Source organism: Narcine bancroftii, chromosome 3, assembly GCF_036971445.1.
Source record: "Narcine bancroftii isolate sNarBan1 chromosome 3, sNarBan1.hap1, whole genome shotgun sequence".
Taxonomy (NCBI): Eukaryota; Metazoa; Chordata; class Chondrichthyes; order Torpediniformes; family Narcinidae; genus Narcine; species Narcine bancroftii.
In genome coordinates, this window is record NC_091471.1 from 227,438,694 (window position 1) to 227,463,905 (window position 25,212).

General features: G+C 42.1%; 1 protein-coding gene across 1 annotated transcript in view; it reads left to right on the plus strand.

Moving 5' to 3' along the window:
• Nucleotides 1-8,642: 8,642 nt before the first annotated feature.
• The window catches only part of prdm5 (PR domain containing 5), a 516,233-nt gene continuing 499,663 nt past the window's right edge, over nt 8,643-25,212 (plus strand). Inside the window, exon 1 of the mRNA XM_069926793.1 lies at nt 8,643-9,018. Coding sequence (XP_069782894.1) covers nt 8,926-9,018 — 93 coding nt within the window. The 5' untranslated portion in view covers nt 8,643-8,925. The remainder of the gene's footprint in view (nt 9,019-25,212) is intronic.

Genomic DNA, 25,212 nt, shown 5'->3' on the forward strand with positions numbered 1-25,212 from the left:
AGCTCCATCAAGGAGATATGTGATTGTACATTGTCAAATATTTTCAGAATTATGGGCAATTCTAAATTTGCATGCACCAAACATAGATGATGAGAGATTTATTCAAGATACTTTTTTGAATCTAACAGAAGCACACAATAACATTTTGATAAGAGGGGATTTTAATTTTGCTTGGACACAATTTTAGATAGAATTACAAGAGGATTAATAAGAACTAAAACAGCAAATGCAACTTTGGTTTTAATGAGAGATTTAAATTTGATAGATGCTTGGAGAAAAGATAATCTCAGAGAAAGAGACTACTCTTTTTATTCAAACAGACATAATTACTCTAGAATTGACTTATTTCTAACATATGCACAAGTACAAGGGAGGATATTGGATGTTGAATATAAAATGAGGATATTATCAGATCATTTGCCATGGTTATGGACTATAATAATGCTAGTCAAGGAAAAATTGGTATATAGATGGAGATTGAATTCAACATTATTCAAAGGGAAAGATATTTTGTGATTTTATTAGAAAGCTTATTCAATTATTTTATGATACATATTTGTACTTGATGAATGATAAATTTGTAATATGAGATGCCTTGTGAGCTTATCTGAGAGGGCAAATTATGAGATTCACTACAAAAATTAAGAAGGACTGTATGAAAGAAGTAGATCAGTTGGAGCAAGAAATAAAAATATTGGAAAAAGATCTTTAGAAGCAAGGCTCAGAAGATAAGCATAGGCAATTGATTAATAAAAAAAATAACAAAATTATAGAACTGAAAAAAATATTATAAGAACTACACAGATATTATGAATTGGGTGAATGAGCACAGAAAGTACTTGCATAGCAACTGAAATCTGAGCAGGCCTCAAGAACAATTAATTCAGTTAAAAATGATTTGAATGTTATTAGTTAACAATCAGAGGTAAAGGAAGCAATGTTCATTAGAAAGTAACAAATCTCCAGTGGAGGATGGTTCTCCACCAGAATTTGATAAATAATTAAAAAACAAATTGATTTCTATTTTCATGAAATTGTTGGATCAAGCATCAAGAACCTATACTCTTCCAAATTCTTTTTCAACAGTGATAATTATTGTGATATATAAAAGAAAGATTGAGATCCTTTGAAACATTCTTCTTACAGATCAGTTTCATTATTGAATGCAGATTATAAAATATTGACTTCTAAAAATTTGGTGAACAGTTACTAAATTATGGCCAAAATTAATAAACATGGATCAGACAGGATTTGTTAAAAAAGCGACAGTCAGAGGATCATGTAGCCAGATTGATCTGTATTATACATTCAGCACAAGATGAAGGATTTAAGTGGCAGTGCATGTAGGAAAGGATTTTGATAAATTGGAATGGGACTTATTGTTTAAAGTTTTATGTAAATTTGGGTTTGAACAATTTTAATATAAATTGGATCAAGACATTATATAAAAATTCTAAGGTGAAAGTAATAACTAATGGACAAATCTCTGATCCATTCTATCAGGCAAGATCTAGCAGACAGGATTGTCCTTTAATTCCAGCTTCATTTATTTTAGCTGTAGAGCCACTGGCTGAAATAATTCGGAGTGATTTAGATCTATTTGACTGAGCCAGAGACTTCCTTACATAAATTACATTTAAATTTGAAAGAATATGACAAGATTTCAGGTTATAAATTAAATTGGGATGAAAGTGAAGTTATGCCCATGACACAAAGAGATTATATGCTTTGTCAAAGAAATACTAAATTTAAATGGCCAAAGGAAACAATTAGATTTTTAGGGATTCAAATAGATAATAATTTAAATAATTTATAAAAATGAATTATTTACCATTGCTTAAAAAAGTTAAAGAAATTTTGAATAAAAGTTGACAACTTTGCCGATAACATTAGAGGTGAAGTGTAAACAGTATTAAAATGAATATCTTTCTGTGAAACAATATATTTTATGAACTTAACCTATATGGTTACCACAAAAGTTCTTTCAAGAATTAAATAAATATATAAGAACATTTCTTTGAGAAGGTAAAATGATAAGAGTTTCTCTAGAAAATCTAACATGGAAATATGAATTGGGAGATTTACATCTTTGTAACTTCAAGAATTATTATCAAGTAGCTCAATTGAGGTTTCTTACTTCTTTATTTGAGGGACCAGAAAACCGGCATGGGTCAAAATAGAGATGGATAAAATAGGAGAGAAATTAGCAGAGGAATTTATTTATAAATGGGATTCAAAGTTAATAACTGGTGTGATGGAGCAACCTTTGCTTAAACATTTGATTACCATCTGGAACAAGATAAATAATGAAATAGAGGAAAAGTAAGTATATTCCCTAAAAAACCTGTGATTCAAAATATAATCTGATACCTTCTACTAAAGGTAAACCTTTTTTTAAATATTTGGTTTCATAATTGTATTAAAAGTGTAGCAGATTGTTATGAACAAAGTCAATTGATGTTGTTTTAGCAGTTAAGAAATAAATATGGAATTACTCGAAATACATTCTTTTACTGAGTAAACCTGCCAACCTGTTATTTCACCTTGGATCGCATGCAATCTAACATAGAACATTACAGCACAGTACAGGCTCTTTAGTCCTCGATGCTGTGCAGGCCTATAAATTCTAAACAATAAAAAAATTAAAGCCTTCCTAAATCTATTGTTTTCTATCATCCATGTTCCTGTGTGAGAGCCTGTTAAATGCCCCTAATGTTTCAGTCTCCACCATCCCTCCGATAAAGGGATTCCAGGTACCACAACTCTCTGTCAATGGATGCTGAGTTCCTCCAGAAATTCTTTGTTTGCTTGACAATGTAAAACAAATCATATTGTTCTTTACTTGTGCTTTATTGATTTATGAGGGGAGGAGACAGGATTGAGGAGAGACCAAACTGCTCTGTTGAACAAAAAAAAACGCAGATGCTGCAAATCAGAAACAGAAAATGCCAAAAATGCTCAGCAGTTTTTCCCATTACAACCTCCCCCCCCCCACCCTAACCCACTCAAACCCCACTAAACTACCCCAAAAAGAAAAAAAAAAGTGGAGATCAAATGACATAACACCTATCAAATTTTTTTGCCATGGTTTGGGGCACCTCCACCAAGGCGTGGAGGAAAAAATTAATAATTTAATCGTATATATTCCATATGTGGGCTCCAGGTTTTAACAAAAAAGGAATAGTTATTACATAAATTATATGTTATCTCCAAATGCCATCGCTGAATACGCAAATCGGTCTCATTTTTCCAAGTAATTGCCAAACATTTTCTAGCCACAGCTAAAGCCAATCTCAGAAAAGCAATTTGAATTTTATTTGATTTTAACTCCAAACTCAATTTCTTAATTTAACCCGATAAAAATACCAAATGGTCAAGTGAAATGTTAAATTTGAAAACAGCTTCTAAAAGTTCCTTAATTCTATTTGCAAAGGGTTTCACTGTCTCAAGTAGCATGTAAAAAAGAACTAACTTCCTTATGACATCTGAAACATAAATCAGAAGAAATAAACTTATATTTTCTTAATTTCTCTGGACTTAAGTATAATTGATGAAGAAAATGAACCAGTTGGTACCTTACATTTACAATTTTAATCATATTATCCTCACACAGATTCATCCAGTTATCTTGAGAAATAGATATAGACAAATCTTTTTCCCATTTTAATTTAGATTTATAAACATCCATCTTAAGTATTTCATTTTACAATAAAGCATACATCTCAGATATAAATCCTTTCTTATCGCCATCAGTAAGTAGATTTTCAAATTTAGACTGCCTAGGTAGCCGCAACCTACGCCCAAAATTATCCAACAATAATGCTTTAACTTGATAATATGAAAAAAAGTATTTGATGATATTTCATATTTCTCTTTCATTCTTTGAAATGGAATAAAATATCCAGCTTGGTTACAATCTTCTACCAATTTAATTCCTTTCTGTTCCCACAACTTCAAAAGTTAATTATTTAGTGTAAAAGGAAAAATATTATTTTGAAACAAAGGAGTTTTAGCTGAAATTTTACCTTCAGTACCTATCATTTCATTTTTCATAGTCCATAATTCCATCAAATGTTTCAACACTGGCAAATTATAATTATATAATAACTGAGAATTTCATCTATAAATAAACTGATCACTAATCTGAGATAATTCAATATTAGCCCATATCAGAGGGTTATCCACTTCAAACATCCTGTTAATAAATTTCACCTGTGGCGATTCATAATAATTCTGAAAATGAAGAAGTTGCAACCCTCCTAATGCATGTTTCCAGGTTAATTTCCATAATGACACCCTCGCCATTTCACCTTTCCACAAAAATTTCCTCACCGAAGCATTCAGATCTTTGAAAAACCTTTGGGGAATCTTACAAGGAATAGACTGAAAAAGATATTGAATATGGGGAGAAAACATTCATTTTAACACAATTAACACATCCTATTAATGTTATAGGTAAATCTTTCCACTGATTTAAATCATGTTTAATTTTTGACAAGAGAGGTAAATAATTCAATTCATATAAATGATTATAATTACTATCTATTAAAATACCTAAATATTTAATCTGGTAGGACCACTTAAATTTCACAATCTGCCAGCAAAGCAAATAATCCACATCAGCCAAAGGCATAATTTCACTCTTTTCCAAATTAATTTTATATCCCGACACTTCACCGTACTGCTCCAACCTTTCATGCAGACTCCCCAAAGACAACAAAGGTTGTGTTAAATATATCAAAACATTATCTGCAAACAAATTTATTTTATACTCATCTGCTTTCACCTTAATACACTTAATATTACTAGCTCTTCTAATCATTTGAGACAAAGGTTCAATTACCAGTGCAAATTGAGCTGGCGACAAAGGACAGCCGATCGAGATAACACAAAAGGTGATGATATCTGTCCATTTGTCACAACTCTAGCAGTAGGATTTTTATCCAAAGCCTTAACCAACCAATGAAAAAAGGCCCAAAACCAATTTTCTCTAAAACTTTAAACAAAAAAATTCCATTCCACTCTGTCAAAGGCCTTTTCTGCATCATTGGTCAGTCAGATCGCTCCCGAGAAATATTAACTAAAGAAATCAACTTTACAAAATTATCTGCTGAATACCGATTTTTAATGAAACCTGCCTGATCTACATGAATCAAATCTGGTAAATATTTAGCTAATCTATTAGCTAGAGCCTTGGCAACAATTTTATAAAATACATTCAATAAAGAAATAGGTCTGTAAGATCCTGCTTTTAGTGGGTCTCTATCTTTCTTAAGAATAACTGTAATAATTGCTTTAGAAAAAGAATCTGGTAAAGAATCAGTCTCCATCACCTGTTTCAAAGCATCCATCAATAAAGGGTAATCCCTTTATCTTGAAATTCTTTATAAAATTCAGAAGTAAAACCATCATCCCCAGGTGACTTCCCATTAGGCATAGATCGAAATGCTTCCATCACTTCTTTAACAGTAACATCCTATGTCTTTGTTTGTATTTTTACCATATGAATTATCATGATTATTAAATAAAATGTTAAAAAAATACTCTGAAGGCCAGACACGTCAATGGAGAGAGGAGCAGAGATTATATTTCAGGTGAATGACTTTTTATTGAAGGCTCTGATAGATATATATTAAAAAAATCAAGCTTGTATGCCAATTGTGTTCCCCTCTCCATGCACATTAGCTGATCTGCTATGTATTTGCAGCATTATCCGTTTTAAGTGCCACAGAGTCATAGAGCATAAAACAGACCCTTCAGCCCAACTGGGTTAATCCCATTTGGCTGCATGGTCTTTATCCCTCTAAATACCTCTTTTACATAAATCTGTCCAAATGTCTTTTGAATGTTGCTATTTGTCCAGTTCCCTATGGCAGCTCATTCTAGGTGCAGTCCACATTTGGAGTAGAAAAATAGATCTTTTCAGATCCTTCCTAAATCCCTCTCACCTTAAACCTATGCCCTCTTGTTTGAGCTGGAATAATCTACCTGGAAAAAAAAGAAACTGAGCATTCACTTTATCTGTGCTCCTCCTGATTTTGTCAACCCCCATAAGATCACCCCTCAACCTCCTGTACTCCTGGGAGTAGAGACCCAGCCAATCCAACCTTTTTCTTTAACTCAACCCCTCCAGTCCCAACAATATCCTAGTGAATTCCTTCTTCAAATTCATTGAAGTCCTTCCTATTGCTGGGTGACCAGAACTACGCTCAATACTCTAAGTATGCCAACGCCTTGGACAGCTGAATCATGAGGTCCCAACTTTTACACTCTATATATACCTTCAGCATAGAGTCCACGCTGCTGAAGATCCAGCTGCGCTGGGTGGGTCACGTCTCCAGAATGGAGGACCATCGCCTTCCCAAGATCGTGTTATATGGCGAGCTCTCCACTGGCCACCGTGACAGAGGTGCACCAAAGAAAAGGTACAAGGACTGCCTAAAGAAATCTCTTGGTGCCTGCCACATTGACCACCGCCAGTGGGCTGATATCGCCTCAAACCGTGCATCTTGGCGCCTCACAGTTTGGCGGGCAGCAACCTCCTTTGAAGAAGACCGCAGAGCCCACCTCACTGACAAAAGGCAAAGGAGGAAAAACCCAACACCCAACCCCAACCAACCAATTTTCTCCTGCAACCGCTGCAACCATGTCTGCCTGTCCCGCATCAGACTTGTCAGCCACAAACGAGCCTGCAGCTGACGTGGACATTTACCCCCTCCATAAATCTTCGTCCGCGAAGCCAAGCCAAAGAAGATACCTTGCCAATGAAGTCAAGTGTGCCAAACATATTCTTCACAACCTGATCCACCCGATTTACTGCTTTCAAGGAACTATGCGTTAGTACCCCATTGATCTCTCTGTTCTCCAACCCTTTCCAGGGTCCACCCACTCACCGTGCAAGAGTTTCCCTGATTTAACTTTCCAAAATGTAACACATTATATTTGTCAGATTTAATTTGCCATTATTTGGCTCACCTGCTTAACTGATCTAAATCCTGTTGTAAACAGATATCCTTCCTCAGTGTCCACTACACCACCAATTTTGGTGTCATCTGCAAATTTCCTAATCAGGTTATTACTATATTGTTAATATAAATGACGAACTGCAGTGAAACCAGCACTAATCCCTGCGTTATATCAGTGGATACGGGTCTCTGATCAGAAAAATCTCCTACCTCTGTCTCCTTTGTCCAAGCTAATTTTGAATCAATGGGCCATTTCGTATTGGATCCCATGTGATTTCATTTTCCAGTCTTCCTGCCATGCGAGACCTTGTCAATGGCTTTGCTGAAGTCCTTCTGTACACTGTCAACTGTCCTGCTCTCATTATAGGTGGCACGGTTGGCAAAGAGGTTAGTGCAAAGCCTTTACAGCGCAAGCAATAGGAACCAAACTGGGGTTCAAACCCGCGATGTCAGTAAGGAGTTAGTATGCTCTCCCTGTGTCTTGCGTGGGTTTTCTGCAGGGCTCCGGTTTCCTTCTACCCTTCAAAAACGTACCGGGGTGTAGGTTAATGGGGTGTAAATTGGGCAGCATGGATTTGTGGGCTGAAATAGCCTGTTACAGTGCTGTATATCTAAATGAAATAAAATCCCTCTTGGTCATATCTTAAAAAATTATAGGACTTGTGAGGCACCAGCAAGGTGGGGGCTGGGGGTGGTGGGTGGGCGGGGGAACACTGCAGAAGGGGATGGGGATGGGGATCCTGGCAGAAGGGGATGGGGACCCTGGCAGAAGGGGATGGGGACCCTGGCAGAAGGGGATGGGGACCCTGGCAGAAGGGGATGGGGACCCTGGCAGAAGGGGATGGGGACCCTGGCAGAAGGGGATGGGGACCCTGGCAGAAGGGGATGGGGACCCTGGCAGAAGGGGATGGGGACCCTGGCAGAAGGGGATGGGGACCCTGGCAGAAGGGGATGGGGACCCTGGCAGAAGGGGATGGGGACCCTGGCAGAAGGGGATGGGGACCCTGGCAGAAGGGGATGGGGACCCTGGCAGAAGGGGATGGGGACCCTGGCAGAAGGGGATGGAGGGGACGCTGGCAGGAGGGGACCCTGGCAGGAGGGGATGGAGAGGACTCTGGCAGGAGGGGATGTGGGATGGGGACAGCAGCAAGAGGGGATGGCAGGAAGGGATGGGGTGGGTGGGAGGTGACAGACACTGGTAGGAGGGAACGGGGGAACATTGGCAGGGCTGAATGGTGCAACAGTTGGAGACACCTATGTATTGGTGAGCAAATAGTGCTAGGTGGGTAGGGTAAAGAAACTGTGTAATAGCGGTGTGTGTGAGAGAGAGAGAGAGGGAGAGAGAGCATACATGATAGAATGTGTAGGAGAGAACATGTGTAAGTGTGTGTCACAGAGCATGTGCCAGAGACTGTGCATGAGAGAGTGAGGGTGACAGAGCGAATGTGAGAGAGTGAGTGTGAGGGAGAGTGTGAGTGAGCAAGTGTGTGCAACAGTGAGAGGGTGAGTGTGTGAGGAAGGGTGTGAGAGAGAACGAGTGTGAGTATGTGAGAGAGAGAATGAGTGTGTGAAGGGTGAGAGTGTGAATGAGTGAGGGGGGTGGGTTAAGAGAGAGAGGTGGGGCTGCCTGGATCTGGAGCAATGAGCAAAGAACAGGCGTAGAGAGGAGGGGGTGTTAACATTGGACCATTCATCGTCGCCTGTCCTCAACTCACCCAGCAGCCCCGGGTACACATCCAACCCAGAGATGGTTTCATTCGCAGTTTAAGGTGGAGCGGCTGATGCCCGCGAGACACAAAGAGACAGACAGAGAGAGAGAGAGAGAACGGCACCTCAGCGCGTTGCGCGGAAAGTTCGGAGCGAGTGAGAAGGCGGAGAGCGACTGAGCCATCAGCGGGGCACCTCCCCCCAACCCCCGGCACCGAGGCCGAAGCGCTGACAGCCGCTGCCCTCTGCCGCAATGCTCGGCATGTACGTGCCGGACAGATTCTCCCTCAAATCGTCCCAAGTGCAAGACGGAATCGGCCTGTACACTGCCCGACGAGTGAAAAAGGTGGGTGATTGTTGGTTCTCTTTCCCCGAACTGGCCTTGTTTGCCGGGTGAGACTCAGCTGTTGCTTTGCCATGACGGGCTCAGCAGACTTGCTCGACTGCCACGTATTGACTGTGAGCAGTTCCCCCCCCCCTCACCTCCCCCCTCCCCTCACCTCCCCCCTCCCCTCTCCTCACCTCCCCCTCCCCTCTCCTCACCTCCCCCTCCCCTCTCCTCACCTCCCCCCTCCCCTCTCCTCACCTCCCCCCTCCCCTCTCCTCACCTCCCCCCTCCCCTCTCCTCACCTCCCCCTCCCCTCTCCTCACCTCCCCCCTCCCCTCTCCTCACCTCCCCCTCCCCTCTCCTCACCTCCCCCCTCCCCTCTCCTCACCTCCCCTCCCCTCTCCTCACCTCCCCCTCCCCTCTCCTCACCTCCCCCTCCCCTCTCCTCACCTCCCCCTCCCCTCTCCTCACCTCCCCCTCCCCTCTCCTCACCTCCCCCTCCCCTCTCCTCACCTCCCCCTCCCCTCTCCTCACCTCCCCCTCCCCTCTCCTCACCTCCCCCTCCCCTCTCCTCACCTCCCCCTCCCCTCTCCTCACCTCCCCCTCCCCTCTCCTCACCTCCCCCCTCCCCTCTCCTCACCTCCCCCCTCCCCTCTCCTCACCTTCCCCTCTCCTCACCTCCCCCCTCCCCTCTCCTCACCTCCCCCTCCCCTCTCCTCACCTCCCCCCTCCCCTCTCCTCACCTCCCCCCCTCCCCTCTCCTCACCTCCCCCCCTCCCCTCTCCTCACCTCCCCCCTCCCCTCTCCTCACCTCCCCCTCCCCTCTCCTCACCTCCCCCCCTCCCCTCTCCTCACCTCCCCCCTCCCCTCTCCTCACCTCCCCCTCTCCTCACCTCCCCCTCCCCTCACCTCCCCCCTCCCCTCACCTCCCCCCTCCCCTCACCTCCCCCCTCCCCTCACCTCCCCCCTCCCCTCACCTCCCCCCTCCCCTCACCTCCCCCCTCCCCTCACCTCCCCCCTCCCCTCACCTCCCCCCTCCCCTCACCTCCCCCCTCCCCTCACCTCCCCCCTCCCCTCACCTCCCCCCTCTCCTCACCTCCCCCCCTCCCCTCTCCTCACCTCCCCCCCTCCCCTCTCCTCACCTCCCCCCCTCCCCTCTCCTCACCTCCCCCCCTCCCCTCTCCTCACCTCCCCCCCTCCCCTCTCCTCACCTCCCCCCCTCCCCTCTCCTCACCTCCCCCCCTCCCCTCTCCTCACCTCCCCCCCTCCCCTCTCCTCACCTCCCCCCCTCCCCTCTCCTCACCTCCCCCCCTCCCCTCTCCTCACCTCACCTTATCTCTCCCCCCGCCCCAAACTGCTGCCTCTTGGCTGGCCCACAAAGGCTCAATCTTTCGGGAGAGCAACGACAATTTCGCCTGTAGTCGCTCTGCGTCTCTTATATATAAAAAAAAACTAAAATAGACTTTAATTCCCCTTAAGTTATTCAGCAGCGAATTCCATTCAAAGTCTCTTCCCACCCAGATATTCCCATCACTGAACTTTGTTGTGGTCAAAGTTCAGAGTCACCTCCAGGACATCACATACAACCCTGAGATTCTTTTAGACAATAGACAATAGGAGCTGGAGTAGGCCCTTCGGCCCGTTGAGCCTGTGGGGGAGGCAGAGTTACCACTTAGTGGGAGTGCAAAAAAAAACACCCCAAGATGATCCTGTATAAATACAGGGAGGGGGGAAAAATCCAATAAAGTGCACAAGAAAGAGTCCCAGATTGAGTTCCTCCTCCTTGAGGAGGCTGATGGTGGAAGGGGTGGCCGCTGTTCCTGAAGCTGGCTGGTGCGAGTCTGGTGGCTCCCCCGGACCGCTTTCCTGATGGCAGCGGTGCCAGGTGGTGTGGGTCCTTGATGGTGGCTGCTGCCCTCCGACGGCAGCGTTCCCCGGAGATGTTTTCGATGGAGGGGAGGGGTTCGCCTGCGATGTCCTGGGCTGTGTCCTCTGCCTTTTCTATGAGGTGTCACAGACTAGTACCACCAGGTTCAGGAACAGCTGCACCTCCTCAACGAGGCTCTTATTTTTCAGATTATTTATTACTGAATAACTGTATTTAGTTTCTAAGTTGCACAATTTGTTTATATTTCTTTCTTGATTATATTCCCCTCTTGTTGACACATCTATTTTTGGAGTACAATTTGCCATTACCAATAAGTTGAAATTCTGCCTGGCCTGCAGGGAAAAGAATCTCAAGGTTGTATGTGATGTCATGTATGAAATAAATCTGAACTTTGAAAATTTCTATTGACACGATTGCCCCCAGAGTGGCACCCTCTTGTTACTTGCACCCCCACCCCGATGATCTGCAAAGGATGTGGCCCCTTTCAACATAGCCAACTGAGTCAACTACCCACTCCCCTTCCTTTATATGTGGTTTCGAATGTCGGGTGAATGGTACACACCTGAAATATCAAGCCCAGTTTTCTTCAGTACTGACACTGGTTGAACTGGATATGCAGCTTTCTTGTTTTTAATTGTTTCAGATTTATGCTATTTAAAGAATTTTAAACAAGCTATTTGAAGTGGTTTATTCTAATTAACTGAAATTGTAGTTATTGAAAGATTAAGCTCTCCACAAATTGAGATGGATCTTTTGGCTTATCTGTTTAGGATAGCATTGTCGCTTTCAAAGCACAACTCCCAGGGAAGTGGGACCCATTTCAGTTTCTCGAAGAAACTGTTCCACTGATGATGTTGCAGCCTTGTCCCTTCACTCTGTCCTGACCCACCTGCTGAATAACGCCTCATTTGCCAGGCTGCTGTTCATTGATTTCAGTTCGGCGTTTAATGTGATAATTCCCCAGCGGCTGGTGGAGAAGCTGTCCTCGCTGGGTCTCAACACCTCCCTCTGTAACTGGATTCTGGACTTCCTAACGGAAAGACCACAGTCTGTCTGGGTCGGTAGCAAACCATCGAGCACTGTCATGCTGAGTACTTGCACACCTCAGGGCTCGGTGCTCAGCCCACTCCTGTTCACACTACTGACCCACAACTGCATTGCTAGATCCAGCTCCAACAGAGCCATTAAGTTCAAAGGTGACACAACAGTAGTTTGCCTCATCAGTAACAAAGATGAGTCATAGAACATTACAGCACAGAAACAGGTCCCTTTGGCCCTTCTAGTCTCTGAAAAACCATTTTGTTGTGTAGTCCCACTGACCTGCACCCAGTCCATAGCTCTCTCCTATCAATGTACCTGTCCAAATTCTTCTCTTAAAATCGAGCCTGCATTCACCACTTCACCATGCAGCTCGTTCTACGCTTCCAGCAGTCTCAGTGTGAAGAAGATTCCCCCTCATGTTCGCCCTAATCTTTTCCCCTTTCACTCTTAACCCATGTCCTCTAGTTGGTATCTCACCCACCCTCAGTGGAAAAAGCCAACCTACATTTGCTTTGTCTATCCCCCTCATAATTTTAAATACCTATTGTATTAAAATGAATATTTTTGCTCAAATTTAATATTTATTTCAGTCATTACCTTGTTTACTTTCTAAGGGCTTTTTTAAAGATTTGAATAAAGCAGTGCGAGAGTTTTTATGGTAAGGTAAACTAGCTCAAATGGCGTTGCATAGACTTACATGGAAGTATACATTGAGCGGACTACATCTACCACATTTTCAAAATTATTATGAAGTGGCCCAGTTGAAGTTTATTAGTAGATTGATGGATTTAGATCAGCCTCCTAGCTGGGCTAAAGTAGAGATGGTGTGTATTTCTAGGGTTGAAATACATGAATTTATATTTGATTGGAATTTGATTTTGTTACAGCAATATGATATGCCGATGTTGGAGCATTTTTTAAAGATTTGGTTAAAAAAAATAGGGTGTTAGGGTCGAAAGATAAATTATCAATTTTAACTCCATTGTATAATAATCAGCTTATTCCTTTTTCAATGTTTAATAATTATTTAAAGATTTGGGACTCTAAAAGTATAAAGACAAAACAAGAATTTCTTTCTTTTAATCAATTGAGAGAAAGATTTGATATACTTGTAAATTCTTTGTTTGTGTATTATCAACTTGGAGCTTTGATAAAAGCTAATTATGGTAGAGAGATGATTTTACCTTCTTTGTCGAGATTTGAATCTTTGATTTCCTCTATTCCGAAAAAGGGTATAATTCAGTTATGTATAATTTGTTACAAGATAGTATGGATAAACCAGATTAGGAGAAATCTAAACTTAAATGGGAGAGTAATTTAGTTTTTATTTTTCCTGAAAATAACTGGGAGAATATGTGTCAGGACAATGTAATTAAATTGATTAGTGTATGGTATGGAATGGTTAATTATAATTTTTTACATCAATTATATTTGACCCCGGAAAAGCAATTCGGATTCTTGTTTTAGATGTGATTCATGTATTGGAAGTTTTCTACTTGCTGTATGTAATTGTGTTAAAGTTCAATCATTTTGGAAGGAATTAAAGTAGTTTTGGAGAAATTATATAATTTCATACTACCGTTAACAATTTTCTTGTTGGGAAATTTGTATTCGTTAAGGGGAATGGGATTGATAAAATTCAAATTGCTTTTGTACGTTTGGTGTTATCAGTTGTGCATAAATGTGTTGCTAGTACTTGGAAAGATGATATTGAGATTAATATAGCACGTTGGTATAATGAATTGAAAGTATGTGTCGTTATGGAAAAAATTACGTATAATCTACATGATAACTATTCTTTCTTCGTTAGTAAGTGGTCTCCATATTTGAAATAGATGCATTTAGATATACTCTGAATTGTTATTAACATTTACAATATTTTTTTATATATATAATCTATATAAATTTTTTTGTTGCTCCCCTAAAGGGAGTTGGTTGTAGGGGTGGGAGGGTGGGATGGGTGTTAATAACATAAACATAACATAACAATTAGGCCATTAGGCCCTTCTAGTCCGCACCGAACCAAACACCCCTTTCTAGTCCCACCTCCCTGCACAATGCCCATAACCCTCCATCTTCTTCTCATCCATATACCTGTCCAACCTTTTCTTAAATAATACAATTGACTCCGCCGCCACTATTTCTCCCGGAAGCTCATTCCACACGGCTACCACTCTCTGAGTAAAGAAGTTCCCCCTCACGTTACCTCTAAACCTCTGCCCCTTAATTCTTAACTCATGTCCTCTTGTTTTAATCTTTCCTCCTCTTAACGGAAATAGTCTATCCACATCCACTCTGTCTATCCCTTTCATAATCTTAAATACTTCTATCAAATCCCCTCTCAACCTTCTACGCTCCAAAGAATAAAGACCTAATCTGTCCAATCTCTCCCTATACTCTAGATGCTTAAACCCAGGTAACATTCTGGTAAACCTTCTCTGCACTCTCTCCACTCTGTTTATATCCTTCCTATAATTAGGCGACCAGAACTGCACACAGAACTCCAAATTAGGCCGCACTAACGTCTTATACAATCTCAACATCACCTCCCAACTCCTATATTCCATGCAATGATTGATAAAGGCCAGCATACTAAAAGCCTTCTTCACCACCCTATTCACGTGAGTTTCTACCTTCAGGGAACGATGTACCGTTACTCCTAAATCTTTCTGCTCTTCTGTATTCCTCAATGCTCTCCCATTTACCACGTATGTCCTATTCTGATTCTTCTTACCAAAATGAAGCACCTCACACTTATCAACATTAAATTCCATCTGCCATTTTTCAGCCCACTTTTCTAAGCAGTCCAAATCCCTCTGCAATCCTTGAAAACCTTCTTCATTATCCACTATTCCACCTATCTTAGTATCGTCTGCATATTTACTAATCCAATTCACCACCCCATCATCTAGATCATTAATGTATATAACGAACAACAATGGGCCCAATACAGATCCTTGAGGCACACAACTGGTCACCAGCCTCCAACCTGACAGACAATTATCCACTACCACTCTCTGGCCTCTCCCTTTCAGCCAATGTTCAATCCATTTGACTATCTTAAAATTTATACCTAAAGACTGCACCTTCCTAACTAACCTTCCATGTGGTACCTTATCGAAGGCCTTACTGAAGTCCATATAGACAACATCCACTGCGCTACCCTCATCCACATTCCTAGTCACCTCTTCAAAAAATTCAATCAGATTGGTCAAGCATGACCTTCCTCCCACAAATCCATGTTGAGTGCTCCTGATCAGACCCTGTCTATCCAGATGTTTATAAGTACTATCTCTAAGAATTTTCTCCATTAATTTACCTACCACAGACGTCAAACTTACAGGCCGATAGTTGCCAGGCTTCCTCCTTGAACCCTTTTTAAATAACGGAACCACATGCGCAATGCGCCAATCCTCCGGCACTATCCCCATATCTAATGACATTTGGAAAATTACCGCCAGAGCCTCTGCTATTTCCTCCTTCACTTCTCTCAATGTCCTGGGGAAGATCCCGTCTGGTCCCGGAGACTTATCCACCTTTATATTCTTCAAAAGCATTAAAACTACACCTTTTGTAATCTCTATATTCCCCATATTTACCCAATTTGCTTTTTTTTATCTCACATCTCCCAATATCCTTCTCCTTAGTGAATACCGAAGAAAAGAAACTGTTCAATATCTCCCCCATTTCTCTAGGCTCCACACACAGTTTTCTGCTCTGATTTTCTAAGGGACCAATTTTGTCTCTAGCTTTCCTCTTACCATTAACATATTTGTAGAACTCTTTTGGATTAGTTTTCACCCTGCTTGCCATAGTTTTCTCGTATCTTCTTTTAGCTTTCCTAATTCCTCTCTTAAGATTCCTCTTACATTCAATGTATCTTTCAATCATCTCCTTAACTCCATGCTTCTTATATCTAATGTACGCCTCCCTTTTTCTTCGAACCAAGTTTCCAATATTCCTTGAAAACCACGGCTCTCTCAAACCTTTTGCCCCTCCTTTTAACCTAACAGGAACATAAAGCTTTTGCACTCAAAATCTGATCTTTAAAAGACTTCCATCTCTCTACTACATCCTGCCCATAAAACAAATTGTCCCAATGCACACCCTGCAAGTCCTTTCGCATCTCCTCAAATCTAGCTTTTCCCCAATCAAAAACCTCAATCCTTGGCCCTGATTTCTCTCTTTCCATAATGACATTGAAGCTGATGGCATTATGATCACTGGACCCGAAGTGCTCGCCAACACTAACCTCCGTCACTTGACCCATACCATTTGCCAACAGTAGATCTAACACTGCTCCTTCTCTGGTCGGCACCTCTACATATTGTTGTAAAAAACTATCTTGCACACATTTCACAAACTCTAACCCATCCAGTCCTTTCACAGAATGTGTTTCCCAATCTATATGTGGAAAATTAAAATCTCCCATAATTACAACCCTGTGCTTATCACAAATATCTACTATCTCCCTACAGATTTGCTCCTCTAGGTCTCGGTCCCCTCCGGGTGGTCTATAATATACCCCTACAAGTGTAACCTCTCCTTTCCTACTCCTCAGTTCCACCCAAATAGCTTCCGTGGATGTGCCCTCTAATCTATCCTTCCTAGGCACCGCTGTAATATTTTCCCTGACAAGCAATGCATCCCCACCTCCTCTTGCCCCTCCGACTCTATCACACCTAAAACAACGAAACCCAGGGATATTCAGTTGCCAATCACATCCCTCCTGCAACCATGTCTCACTAATCGCTACCACATCATACTTCCAAGTATTAATCCACACCTTCAGCTCATCCACCTTTTTTACAATACTCCTGGCATTAAAATATATGAATTTCAGAGATTTCCCAATTTTTAATCCCTGTTTTCCCTCATCTTTAATAACAACATTATTTACTTTTCCTGCCAATTGCCCTTCATCTTCTTCCAGAGCATTTCCCTTCTCTATCACCTGCCCATCCATATTCAAATACTTACTACAAACTTTCTTTGTTTGCATTCTAACCTTTTCCTTACTGCTCTGTACTATTTTGTTCCCTCCCCCCAACCATTCTAGTTTAAAGGATCCTGAGTAGCCCTAGCAAATACCTCTGCCAGGATTCTGGTCCCCCTGGGATTTAAGTGTAACCCGTCCTTACTGTACAGGTCACATCTCCCCCAAAAAAGGTCCCAGTTATCCAGAAACTTAAAACCCTGCCCCTTACTCCACCCCTTCAGCCACGTGTTAATCCTCCACCTCATTCTATTTCTATTCACACTGTCACGTGGCACAGGGAGTAATCCAGAGATTACCCCCTTTGTGGTCCTTCTTTTTAACTCCCTACCTAACTGCCTGTACTCACTTTTTAGGACCTCTGATTATTTCTATACTGTATGTTATGATTTTGTTATCTTTTAAATAAAGTTTGCAAAAAAAAAATTACCTCAATCAAATCTCTTCCCATTCTTCTGCACTCCAGTGAATAAAGTTCTAACCTGTTTAACTTTTCCCTATCACTCAGTTCCTGAAGTCTGGGCAACATCCTAGTAAATCTTCTCTGCCCTTATGTTGATCTCTTTCCTGTAGTTAGATGAGCAAAACTGCAAAGAACACTCCCAATTTTGCCACACCAGACTTCAATCCATAAAGGACAAGTGGTGGTGTCTTAAGAAAGCAGCTCTATCCTCAAGACCCCACCACCCAGCCCACGTCCTCTTCACTCTTCTACCATCAGGAAAAAGGTAAAAGATGACCACTCAGTGGCACAAGGACAGCTTCTTCCCCGCTGCCATCAGATTCCTGAATTAACATGAACCACAGACCTCACTTTGGAGGTCTTTTTCAACTCTCAACACTTTTTATTCTTCTTTCAAGATTTTATAAGGTGGTTTATATAAATATTTGTACTGTGATGCTGCCGCAAAACTACAAATTGTGACTTGTTGATGGCAATCGTTTCTGATTCAACGCTACACATTACTAGCTCTGTTGTGGAGAGAATAGAGAACACCAAGTTTCTCGGAGTTCAAATAAGTAGTGATTTATCCTAGACACACATCTCTTCACTTGTCAGGAAGGTGCAACAGCGACTGCACTTCCTGAGAAGTCGGAAGTGGGCAAGGGTACTGGCCACCATTATGTCAAGCTTCCATAGGAGCTCTGTCAAGAACATTCTGCTGGCTGCATCAGTGTGCAATGGTTGCTGCAGAGAAATTGATCGGAGGTCAATCTACAGGACCACAAAAGTGGCAGAGAGGATCTTCCCTCCACCCACCCCCCACCCACACCAGGCCCCACCCCCCATCCCAATTGGCGGGATCTCCTGCAATCATTGTTTGAAGACGGCTCACAAGAGCCTGCACCACCAGGCCGAGGAACAGTTTTCTCTCATGGGCAGTGAGAATGCTGAATGATTGAATAAGGTGTATAAACTGCTCATACAAAATCTTTGAGACTACTATTTATTCAATCCTATCTATTTATTTTACATATGTACATGCATATGTATTGTTTTGTCTGTATGTGTATTACATTTTGATGTGTTTATGCACTGAGGAGAGGTGAACACTGCTTTGTTGGATTTTACTTGTACAATTGGATGATAGTAAACTTGAATTTGAACTTTACCTGGAAGTTGTCCTGTTTCAGGTATCTCCCTTTTCTAAATTTCTGAGAGATTATTGGGATACTTTTCCAGATCCTATTTGTCCAATATCTGGACACGTGGAATATGTTAATTCTTGCAAGTAAAATATTAGTTGTAGATAAATGAGAGGAACTTGTGCTCTTGGGTGCAATGTAGTCCTTGCATCTTTTTTCTTCTTAAGACAACTATTAGGTCCTGTAGGTGAAATTAGCAATAAAAACTTCAGGTTCTGGAAGTCTGAAATGAAAAGAGAAAGCAATGAGAACATTCAGCAGGTTAGACCACATTTGTGAAAAGACATTTAGTGTTTCAGGTTGAAACACGGTACCTGGCACTGAGGTGCCAATGCACAGGTCAGGGGAAACAAAACAACTCCACAGGGTTGTTATGCGGCCAGCAGCAACATGGGCACCAGTCTTCACTCCATCAAGGACCTCTACAAGAGGCTCTCTAAGAAAGTCAGCTTCTATTCTCAAAGACCCCCACCACTCAGGCCATGCCCACTTCACACTGCTACCATTGGGAAGGAGGTGTGGGAGCCTGAAGACGAGCACTCAACGGCACAAGGACAGCTTCTTCCCCGTTGCCGTCAGACTTCTGGATGAACAATGGATACCACCTCACATTTTCTTGCACTAGTTATTTATGTTTGAAATGTTTGCTGCTGTAACTGAAATGTTCATGACAGTAAATTCTGATTCTGTAGACCCTTCCGTGAAAGAGAAAATTAATCAGTGTAAATGATGAGTGATAAAGAGGACAAATGGGATACTTCTGATGGGGTGAGGCTACATGTTCCACATCAGGATAAATTGTATATATCCACCAGTCAAATAGTTGGAGATTAATAATTTTTAAAAAAGTGTAATGTGGTGCAGAGTGTGCGAATGGAGAGTAAAACTCAGCCAATATCACAGATAAATAACTTACAACTTATAAGTTGGCCAATTCTGATAGAAACAGAAATGACGGTGTCTGATATTGGAGGATTTGACATTAAGCCTGGAAAGCTGCAGCATGCCCAGAAGGAAGATGAAGGCTTGGTCCTTCTTACAACAGTGCAGGAGGGTACTCTGATCCTGAGAATTAATATAGCAGGCAGCATTACACTGAGGGTTACCCTTGCAGAATGAAAGTAGGTGGAACACAAATCAACCAATCAAGGGGAAACCATATTGTGAAAACTGAAGGCAGTACACTAGATTAGAAGTGCATGTGAATTGCTGCTTCACCTCAAAAAAAAAAATTGGTGCCTGAACATTAGGAAGGGAAGAGACTAAAAGGACAGGTGTGGCATCTCCAGCGGTTGCTTGGGCAAGTTGTGGCTTTCTATGTTCTATACAGAATTCTCCAACTTCAAACAGCTTGCTTTCTCTCCCTCTGCACGTACCTACTTTTGCACGTCGTCCATCATTGATCCGAGCTCAGCTCATCTCCCTCCGAGATGGGAGCATGGTGAGTGTAGCAGTTAGCCTTTATACCTTTAGCAATCGAGTTCGGTCCAGGGTTCAAATCCTACGCTATCTGTAAGGAATTTGTATGTTCTCCCCGTGCCTGCGTGGTTTTTTTCTGGAGGGCTCCGGTTTCCTCCCACACTTCAAAAAAGTTCCGAGTATTGGCTAATGGGGTGTAGGGGCGGATTGGGCTGTTACAGTACTGTATGTCTAAATATTTTATAAAAAAAATTAAAAACATCCTCTGTCCTGCAGGGCTTGTCCTACTGCCCAACTAATAATCCATAAACACAGTATTAATATAGTAAAGCAATATGATAACGTACGCAGCATATAATTAAAGTAAATGCACAATATGCCAATTTTAAATTTCATCCCTAATTGTTAAATGTGATTGTTAAAATGATTATACATAAAGATGTTAAATAATATTATAACAAACCTCTAAATAAAGGAGATATTATCCAGGATAATCATAATTAAACCCCATAAATCTATTTTTATAAAAGAAAGAACCCTAAAACTAATACTAATCTACCTCTCCCTCTAATCAATGTTACAAGAAAACCACAAAGATGGATCAAGTTGCGACCTCCAGCAGACGGATGGATCAGCACCCAAATCACCTAAAACTGTCAATAATGATGGTATTCTATAAATCGGCCCGATACCTTTCCAAACGGAAACTTTTTATCTTTAATATTATACCTAATTTTCTCTTAGATATGTCATTGCATCATGTAGCCACTGTGTATGAGTCGGTGAGAGTTGAAAAACATACAAATGCTGGAGAAACTCAGTAGGTCAAACAGTGCCTTGTTGTAGCAAAGGTGAAGATCCATCACCAATGTTTTTGGCCTGAGCCCTTCATCAAGGTGTGGGGGGGACATGAGAGATGTCCGAACAAAAGGGGGAAGGGGGGGTTGGTGAGGGAGATGATAGGTGGAGATGGGGGGAGGACTGCAGGAAGGGTGGGACAGGCATAAGGCTAGGTTGAGAGAGAGAAAGGAAGTAGGAACTGGAATAACTAGTTGGGGGGTGGGGGAAGAGGAGGGAAGGCAAGCTGATTGGTGGAATGCAGTGAACTCAATATTCATGCCCTGGGGTTGGAGAGTGCCCAGACGAAAAATGAGGTGTTGTTTCTCCAGTCGGCGTGTGGTCAGGCTGGGGTAGTGTGAAAGGCCATGGACGGGCATGTGAGCTTGAGAGTGTGACTCACAATTGAAAGGGTTGGCTACGGGGAGGTCGCTTTTGTTGTGGACGAAGAGGAGGTACTGGGTGAAGCGATCTCATAATCTGTGACTGGTCTCTCCGATGTAGAGAAGGTCACAGAGGGTGCACCGGATGAAGTAAATGAGTTCTTTGGAGGAACAGATAAAGTGTTGCTTCACCTGAAAGATCTTTTTGGAACCTCAGACTGTGGTGAGGGAGGAGGTGTGGGCGCAGGTATTACACCTCCTACGACCATGGTGGAAAGTGCCTGGGGGCTATGGGTGGGGAGGGAAGAGTGCACAAGGGAGTCACGGAGGGAGCGTTATCTATTTATTTATTTATTAGAAAGGGTCTAGTTGGGGTGTTGGAGAGCTAAGGCCAAAGTAGTGGGCCTGGAGACGGAGGCGACGGAAGAAGAGTTTAAAATAGCTGCGTGCGCGTAACTGGTTGAGTTGTGGATGGAGGGGAATGAAAGTAAGGCCTCTGCTGAGGATAGAGCACTCCAACTCTGAGAGGGGAAGATCAGAGGGGATAGAAATGTCAGAGTGGGAGTCACTGTGGTGGAAGGTGTTGGGGGAGGGGGGAAGTGTTGGAGAGGTCCGAGGATGGAGAAGGGAAGTGGGGGAGGTTGGAGTGAGGAGTGTTGGGGGGATTGGTAGGGGGAGAAGAATTGGTGGGGGGGGGAGGAAGGGGGTAGGGAACTGTGTGGGGGGAGAATGGGGGAATTTCTTTCTCCACCTAGCCTAGTCTTCTCCCTCCCCTCCTGCAGGGTCCCCCCTCCCTACTTGTCATCTACCACCCTCACCTCCCCCCTTCCCCTTTAGTTCGGACATTTCTCATGTTTTCCCCACACCTGAATGAAGAAGGGCTCAAGCCCAAAATGTTGGTGATGGATCTTCACCTTTGCCACATAAAGACACTGTTTGACCTGCTGAGTTTCTCCAGCATTGGTGTGTTTTTTTACACTTAACCAACGATGTCAACCGAATCCTGTGTTTTACCACCAGTCGGTGAGAGTTCATATTTCCATTTCATTAAAACTGCGCATCTGGCTATCAACTTGCTAAAAGCTAAAACTTTCTCTTGAGATGCTGATAAAAGTTTATCCAGTTCACATGAAAAAACAAACAGGGCAGTTAAACGGCATGGACCTAATTTAATCTTAAATTTCATTGAGAAAGAATGAAAAATATCTTGTACAGGTCAGGGTCCTTGTTCTTCAGGCTATATTTTGTGTTATGATGCATTCATTTCAGAGTGACTGCATCCAAGGCTAACTCAAAGATCCTCAGAGTTCAATTTCCATTAAATGTAGTTATTGAAAACATGAGGAAAGCTACATTTAAGAGGGTGTAGTTAATGTCAGAAGAGGAACTCAGTCAGAAGTCAGACACAGACCCCCCCAAATGTTTAACATTTGAAATTTCGTGACACCGTATGGTAACAGGCACTTTTGGCCCATGAACCTGTGCTGCCCCAATTATACCCATGTGACCAATTAATTTACTAACCATGTATGTCTTTGGAATGTGTGAGGAAACTGGAGTTCAGGAGGAAACCCATGTGGAAAACACAAACCCCTTACAGACAGGGACAGGTCATACAAGGAATAAGAGAAATTTGGAGTAAGGCATTTAAGGCTTGATGACAGCCTATAGAAAATTGATGTCATTAATATTCAAATGAAGATGTTAAGCCAGTTTTGGTAATAATTAATTAAATTTATGAGGGACGGAAAAATCTTTTGAGTTTGCAACTCAGGTGTATGTAAATTTGTTTTTGAGTAAGTTATCTGTTCCCTGCAATGCTGTGTTTACATAATTGGAAAAAAAATTACCGTGGAAAGCTCAAATGCAGTACATCCAGTATATCATCCTAAATAGGTTCTCAAGTTAATGTAGTTACTATCCCCCCCCCCCAACACCCGGGGGCAACGTTTTCACTCGGAAGGAGTTCAGTATCTGGAATAAACTATCAGAGGAAGACATTCAAAGGAGTAGAATTTTGATGTTCAAAATACATTATGGACAGATAATGGATAGGAAGGGTATGGATCAGTGGTTCTCAACCTTTTTCTTTCCACGCACATACCACTTTAAGTAATCCCTATTGCCATCGGTGCTCTGTGATTAGTAAGGAATTGCGTAAGGTAGTATGTGTGTGGAAAGAAAAAGTTTGAAAACCACTGTTTTAATCGTACCTAATTGACTCATGATGTGCACGGTTTCAGAACCCCAGTGGACCAATTACAATTTTTCTCAAGCAAAATATTTCAGTAACAATTGGGTCTAAAGCAGTGATTCTTAACCTTCCCTTCCCACTCACATCCCACTTTCAGTAATCCCTTACTAATCACAGAGCACTGATGGCTCAGGGATTACTGAAAGTGGGATGTGAGTAGAAAGAAAGAGGTTGTGAACCACTGGTTTGGATAGATATGGGCCAAATGCCGGCAAATGGGAGTAGCCCAGAATACAAACTTGGTCGGTTTGAATGAGAAGGGTCTGTTCAATGCAAAATGTTTCTGTGACTATTTTCTCCTGTTACTAGTATATGATGACTGAAGTTTGAGAAGCCTTTTGTATTAAGTTGATCTCAGTCTATTTGTGCGACATTTTAAGATTGGCTTGCATTGATTCTCATAGTGGCTGCACATGCCGACTTGTGTCAACAGCCTCACCTGTTTATTGCTAAGTTAGTCACTAACTTACTGTGCCCACCATAATGTTTGGTAGCAATACTCTTTTTTTCCTTTATTTGCACCTGTGGTCTACATTGTAATCAAACAATTCACATGTAAAGTGCACATTTCAGATTTTATTCAAGGTTGTTTGTACAGTTTGACCATGTAGAAATTACAGGAGATTTTATACATAGTTTCCCTCATTTCAGGGCTCCGTAATGTTTGGGACATTTGGCTTCACAGGTGTCTGTGATTGCTCAGGTTTGTTTAATTGTTCCATTGGTGCAGGTATAAGAGAGCTCGGCTTGTTTCTCAGCTTTGGATCACCTTTGGTGGCTGGAGTTGCCATTTTTCAACAGGAGAACCAGAGGTGAGCCAATAAAAGTCAAAAAAGCCATTATGAGGCCGAAAAACGAGAACAAAACAGTAAGAGACATCGCCCAAACCTTATGATCACCAAAATCAATTGTTTAGGATTACCAAAATCAACTGTTTGGAAACTCAGTATCAGAGCCAACATGGCTGAGGTCCAGCTTCTTCCCACGGGCAGTGAGAATGGTGAACGACTAAAGGAACTGCTCACATTCAACATGTGAGAGTCTCATTTGTACAAAGCAATATTTATTTATTTATTGTTATAGATATAATGCATGTTCTGCATGTGTGTTATTTGTCTTTATGTGTGTTGCATCTGGTTGTGTTTCTGCACTGATGACTGAAGAATGCTGTTTCATTGGGTTGTACTTCTGCAATCCAATGACAATAAACTTGACTTGATATACAAATATGAATTTAAATAAACATTATTGTTAAATAAGTAGTTGAGTCAGGGAGAATTCGTGTGAGCAGTTCTTTTGATAATTCATCATTCTCACTGCCCATGGGAAGAAGCTGTTCCTCAGCCTGGTGGTGCTGGCTCTGATACTCCTGTGTCTCTTTCCCGGCAGGAATAGCTGAAAGATGCAGCGTGCAGTGAGGAAGGTGTCCTCCCGGATTTAGCGACCCTCTTTGAACAATAATCCTGATAGATCTCAGGTGCTGCTCTGACTTCTGACCCATTTTTCCTCAGCCACTCTACCACTCTGTGATGCAGCCGGCCAGGACTCTCTCTCTCTCTCTCTCTCTCTTTTTTCTCGAGAGCTCCTGCAGATGGTGGTGGCCGGTAGTCTTGCCTGTCTCAGCTTTCTCATGAAGTGCAGTCACTGTTGCGCCTTCCTGACAAGTGAGGAGATATTGTGTGTTCAGGATAGATTGCTAGTTAAGTGAATTCTGAGGAACCTGATTACAAGTTAGAAGATGGGCACA